Raw genomic sequence first — 6,138 nt, forward strand, 5'->3', positions numbered from 1 at the left:
ACAGCCATCACATTCGCACCAGAATAGAGGAATCAAATCTGAAGAAGGAGAAGAACATCATCGACTCCCATGAAGATTTGCCCCCTTAAGATCATTCACTCATCCATCACACCCTACTTCTACTGAGAGAGAGATTCATACTTGTAAGATTAGGGATTGAAACCTCTATTCCATCCATTTGATTTGATCTTCAACTATTGTGGCTTGCTACTGTAATATCGAGATGAACTCCATTTACATTGCTATGATATTATTGTGCTATTCTCCTCTCATGTGTGAGTTGATCCCATGGGCGTGGGAGATGTAGGGAATTTGTGAGATGTGTTGTGCCTATTCTATTCCATCTATTTGTGAATTTATGATTAAGATGATTATGTATGAGAATGAATGTATATGTGCATCTAATGTTGTTATCTAATTTAAGGACCCAAGTAACATGATCTCAAGAAATCATAGACAAGAACTTGTTTGCTAGTGAATCGGCGATTCCCGAGTGAGACGGCCGACATCAGAGGATCTAGCAATACTCGAGTAATCACAAGGAACCACCAAGCTTAAAGCTTTGATCTGGTTTAACCACCTTAATAGATGCGCTGACCATGGCTTTGGTAACAGGCAGAATGATCATTGGAGAGAGATGAAATCTACCAAGAGGAGCCTTTCTCTCTTTTGGGTTGCTTGCCTTCTCAAATATAAATAGGAAGAGTCATATTCACTTATCACATTTATTCCACCAGGCACATTCACTATCACCATAAAATGAATCTCCCCGCACCTACCTTTCCATCTGCAGAAACCCGTTTACTTCTTAATAGTTGTTTATTTTTATGCACTTTACTTTATTGCACTTTCAACACTTCAAATTCCGTTATTCATATTCACCATTTTTCATATCAATCCTTGAAGTCAATTCACCTAATACTTGTGACACCTTGGGTGCGACAGAAACACCGCAAATAAACATCCTCCTACGCTCCTCATTGGGACACGATATATAAACCGGAAATAATACTTCCACGAGAACATGCACGAATGACAATGTCTTCTTGCAGGCCATCAATAATCTTGTTCATGCACGCCGATGTTTCCCCTCAACCTCCCGGCGCGCCCAATCCCGATGCTCCTATCTATACGGTGAAACCATTTGCACAGGCCATCAATAACCTTGTTCATGCACGCCGATGTTTCCCCTCAACCTCCCGGCGCGCCCAATCCCGATGCTCCTATCTATACGGTGAAACCATTTGCACAGGAGCAGGGGAGACTGCATCACAAACAGTAACATTAAACCAGAAAAATAAAGACATACAAATATGCCTAAAAACAATTATGTCAAAACATACTGGCGGCCTGGTGGACGACGAAGCTGAACTTGGGGGTGGAACATGATCATAGTTCGCACACATGAAAAATTCCATGTCGATCGATTAGAGAAATCCTCCACCTCGATCGATTAGAGAAATCCTCCACCTGCTTAACCTTCGCAAGACGGTCGCACCAACACCGCTCTGATGTCACACCCGGGGGCAAACTTGCAGCCTTTGCCTTCATCGGCCTAAGATCCTGGTAAGAGCAGGACACACTGATGGTAGATAAGGTGAGCCGGCAGGAAAAAGAGATGTGGAAGCACTTGTGCAACGAAGAGTGTCGATCCTGGCTTTTATAGAAAAAAAATGACCGACTGGACATGAGACCCTGAGACCCTGAGCAATTGTTGGAAATTGGTAGCTTTTTTTGGGAGTGTTGGAAATTTGTAGATACTCTCGTGAAAACAGAAATGAATCTTGCGGCTGTTGAGCCCATGTCACTGGACATGAGACCCTGAGAAGAAAACAGGCGATGCTGCCTCGGGATGACTGACTGAAGAAGAGAGCCACAGATGCGGTGCATGCACGTCGACACGTCCTCGTGCACGGCGGCAGCACGAGGGCGTTACACATGTATACGACTTCATGTGTAGCCTGACGAAAATGGGGCTTTTTGGTTACGTCAGGATACGTGCACTACGTTACAATGCATCCCTGGTCTGCCATGCCATCTCGTCGTAGTCTTCGACCATGTCCTTGGCGTCAATTTTGTTGCAACGGAATACACACAGAACTGACTGACCAACATAACACCATTATCACATGTAAAATGGCCGACCGATGGATGGATCGATCAATGGATCGACGTACCAACACATTAACATGTTACACCATATATGTGCACATCGATCCGCTGTACATCCGATCTCATCGACCATTTCATCTCACTAGTCACTAGCGCAGCAGTGCACTAGTGAGACTTAGACTGACTATCCTCCTCCCACGCACAAATATATCATATACACACACATGCACACCTGCCTGCCCACCAATATTTACTCTACACTACAACGACGGAAGAGAAGAAAAAGGACTTGAGGTAGTACCAAACTAGCCCGCTATCTACAGCAGCTGCGACGGTAACAACGGGGTAGAGACGAACGATGATGTATGTATAACTCTAGCTTATGACTGTCACTTGTTTGTATGCCCATATGCTCGACCGGAACGGAGCTCACCACGCGGGCTGCTGGAGCCGCTGGTGCGGGACGGCGCAGGCCGCAGCCGAGGTGGAGGCGGCGGCCACCATGTCCGGCGCGACGGAGAGGTCCCAGATGCTGATCGCGCCGCCGGCCTCGTCGAGCACCTCGAGGGGCACCTCCTGGAAGCCCTCGAGCCCGAAGTCCTCCGCCTTTGGCAGGCGCGTGACGTACGCCTCGAAGTCCTCCGCCGCCTCCGACGTCGGCTGCTGCATCCAGGCGCTGCAGTCCACCACATCGGTCGGAGTAGACGACGTGGAGTTGGAGTTGTTGGAGGAGGAGCAGCAGGGCGTCCCCGGCGCTTCGACCGGAGGCGGGAGCTGCTGCAGCGGTATCGGCTGCGGCTGCGCTTGGGCGCGCGTCAGCTGCTGGGCGAGGTTGAGCCTGGCGCAGTCGCCGTAGAGCGCCCTGGCGGCGGCGTCGTAGGCGCGTGCGGCGTCGAGCGCGCTGCCGAAGGTGCCGAGCCAGAGGCGCGCGCCGCGGTTGGGCTCGCGGATCTCGGCGACCCACTTGCCCCAGGTGCGCTGGCGCACGCCGCGGAAGGGACACTGCTGGTTGTCCGGCCCGCCCTTGCCCTTCATGCACCCCTTGCGCGACCGCCGCAGCGGGCAGCACTTCTTCTGCTTCGTCGTCGGCATCACCGCCTGCTGCTGCTGCTGCGCCCCGGCCTGCTCCATTGATGATGGATGGCGGGTTGGTCGATGTTCGATGTATCTGCTGCTGGCTGGCATAGCCGGGGGGGCATTTATAGGGCTGGAAGGGAAAGCGACGACGGCGGTGAGGCGACGTGTAGGGGAGCGCTCCCACGCGTGCGCCAAGTAAGGAATCCGCGCGACACGAAGGGGTGGGGCCGGGAGGGCAGGACACATGGTCGACGCCGTGGGCTCCACGAGTCTCCGCGCCGGTGGACACGTGGCGGATACCTGTCGGCAAAGGGCAAACGCGCACAGCTTTTTATCTGATCGAGCGACGTCCATGCCTAGGTCAGCGAGCCGGACGCTCCGGATATAGATTTGGACGAGGAGGAGCGTCGTCTATCTTCTCCATGCATGTCGCACGCCATACATGTGTGTATATCCATCCGGCTCCGGCGTGCGCGTTCGCTGAGTCGGCTCCAAATCGGCAAATATCCTATGCAGCAACAGTGCGTCCTGGAGCAGGCAATTGGGCATGGCGACGTTGTATTTCTTTTGGCGGCAGCTTGCACGCGCTGTTCCCCGGGAGAAGTGTACGTGGCTTAGCCTGTTCGACGGCAGCTAGGTTTGGCATCGACCAGCGGACACGGGCAACACAGCTCCAGATGTTGCGTGCTCGCATCCATCGCGCGCGTGCGCTTGGCGCGTGTGTGCCTGCATGCATGTATGCAAGTGTCGCGGCTCTCCAACTCACACCTGGTCCTGTGCTTGCCCCTGGCGAGACACACAAACGTACCAGCCAGCTAGCGGCCGGCGGCGGAGTATTAGCTAGGGCATTTCCACCTCCAAAACCGCAAATGAGCTACATGTAGATTTTTATTTATAAAAAAATACATTTAAGTTTCAAAAACTATCTGAAGAGAAATCTTAGATGTAGCCAATGATGTATGCTACCAACGTGGAAAATCGCAATATGAAATATTTTGTATTCTAGGCTACATAAAATGATGAATGTATTTTATTAATTTTGTGTAGCCTAAAATATGAAAAAAATTGAGATTTTGCACCTTTGTAGATTTCATCATTAGCAACATCTAGGATTTTTTAAGAATTTTAAAACTTAAAATATGAAATTTTAAATTTTGAAAATAAAAAGCTACACATAGCTTGGTCCCATTATTTGGACATTCCTATTTCCACCTGAGCCTCCTGCATGCAGCATTTTCAGTCGGCTCTTCCAAACGATGTCTGGCGGAAGCATCTCATTCTTTAGGAGGCACCGTCTTTGTGTTTAAAGTCGCATCCCTTAACAAAGTAAAAAAAGAAGATCAAACCAAAACTTGAAATTTCCTTTCATATTTGTTATATTTTATAGTGTTTTGAATGAAATTTATTATAACCTATGTGTAAAATATCAAATTTCCATTCAAACTTAACCGCTGCCACCACGGTTGTAGTCGTGGAAGTGGTGGTTGTCGTCGTCGCTGACGTTGTTCCTCCCCTGTGGGTCCGCAGGCTCTTGGGTAGGCTCGTCCTTGACGACGTTGCTAGGGCATGCGTCGTCGTCGTTGCCAGTGAGGTTGACGAGGGGCCTTCCGTAGTCATGGATTGACGCCGCGGTGATGCTCTCGATGTTCCACTTCCATGCAGGGTGTCCATTCAACAACTCAATCCACACCGCGTTGTAGCCTGGCGTGTCCTCTGGATCGTCGTTGCTGGTGAGGAGGCACTGTTGGCGATGGCACGCAAACATCTTCGAGGTGTTGTTTGGCTCCTCCTTCTTCGGCTCCGGCTTGCGGATGAGCAGTTTGGTCCCATCGGATGCGGATCGCTGCAGCTCGCCAATCACGACGCTGTGAGAGGGATTGCACCTCCTCGCACTAGCATCGTGAACTCCTCCTCACTTACCTCGCATTTGGGCACGAGCTAGGGGAAACCCGAGCGCGCACCGGTGAGGAGCGCTTCGGCCCTGAAGATGACGAGAGAGACGTAGCCTTGACAGGAAGCCACCATTTTGGTGCTTGTGGCGATGGCGGTGGCAAAGCCGATATCTCCAGGCGCGGGTCACTACACCGGATCCCCTACAGAACGGTCGTGAGTGTGCGGCTGGGGACGCTCTAGAACGGGTTGCGCCTCTGCGCTTTCTTCAGGTGCGATGGTCCAATGAGCCCATCGAGCCGTGCTAGATCTTTGTTTCGCCGCATGTCGAAGAAATCGCTCCACCACGTGTCCTTGTTCATCGCGGCCCACGTTAGGTTGGTCCGCTACTCTAGCTGCAACCTCTAGCGCTATTCGTGGATTTTGCGCCACCAGCAGTCACTCCCCACCCTATAGGCGTCAGCGGGATGCCAATGCCATTGGCCGCCATCTTCCAGCCGCCATGGCTGGGGAGGCGCATATCTGGTGGCACTAGATAGCGCGCCTCGTAGAGGGACCAAGCCTTAGGACGATCAGTCTGCTACACCCAAAGCCATTCAATACAAAAAGTAGCCCTCGGTGATGAAGTTGGGTGATGACCCTGGTCGATGATGACCCATCCCCGATTTTTTTTGGTTCAGTCCATGGTAGATCGTGGAACTTTTTTCTCTCTTTTTGGAGGCTATCTAAGAGCAACTCTAACAGAGCCCGTAAATCCCGCTGGAACCGAACTTTTCTGGCGGATTTACGGGTTCGGGCCGAAACGAGTGCAGATCAGCGCCCGATTACATGGGCTGGCCCGAATCGAAAGTTCGGGGGCCCAAGAAATCCCCCGCACGGCCCCTATTAAAAGGGATCGCGGAGGGGAGTTCGGTTCGCAAACCCTACTCCCCTCCGCCGTCTCCTCTCCCTCCGCCGCCGCCAGTTCCCCGCTCCGACGAGCAATCCACCCGTAGGTAGCCACCAATTCGACCGCCGCCGCCGCGCGATGGCCTCCCGTTGAGGTGCAGGAAGCCGAGC

General features: G+C 51.8%; 1 protein-coding gene across 1 annotated transcript; it reads right to left on the reverse strand.

Moving 5' to 3' along the window:
• Window positions 1–2,100: 2,100 nt before the first annotated feature.
• Window positions 2,101–3,339, reverse strand: LOC127323857 (dehydration-responsive element-binding protein 2C). Its single transcript, XM_051351968.2, has one exon. The coding sequence runs from the start codon at window positions 3,295–3,297 to the stop codon at window positions 2,542–2,544; it is 756 nt and encodes a 251-aa protein (XP_051207928.1). The 5' UTR covers window positions 3,298–3,339; the 3' UTR covers window positions 2,101–2,541.
• Window positions 3,340–6,138: the final 2,799 nt, after the last annotated feature.

This window comes from Lolium perenne, chromosome 7, assembly GCF_019359855.2.
Source record: "Lolium perenne isolate Kyuss_39 chromosome 7, Kyuss_2.0, whole genome shotgun sequence".
In the NCBI taxonomy this organism is placed as follows: Eukaryota; Viridiplantae; Streptophyta; class Magnoliopsida; order Poales; family Poaceae; genus Lolium; species Lolium perenne.

Coding starts and splice junctions, on each gene's coding strand:
- LOC127323857 (XM_051351968.2), bottom strand. CDS start 3,297: ATGCCAGCCAGCAGCAGATACATCGAACATCGACCAACCCGCCATCCA.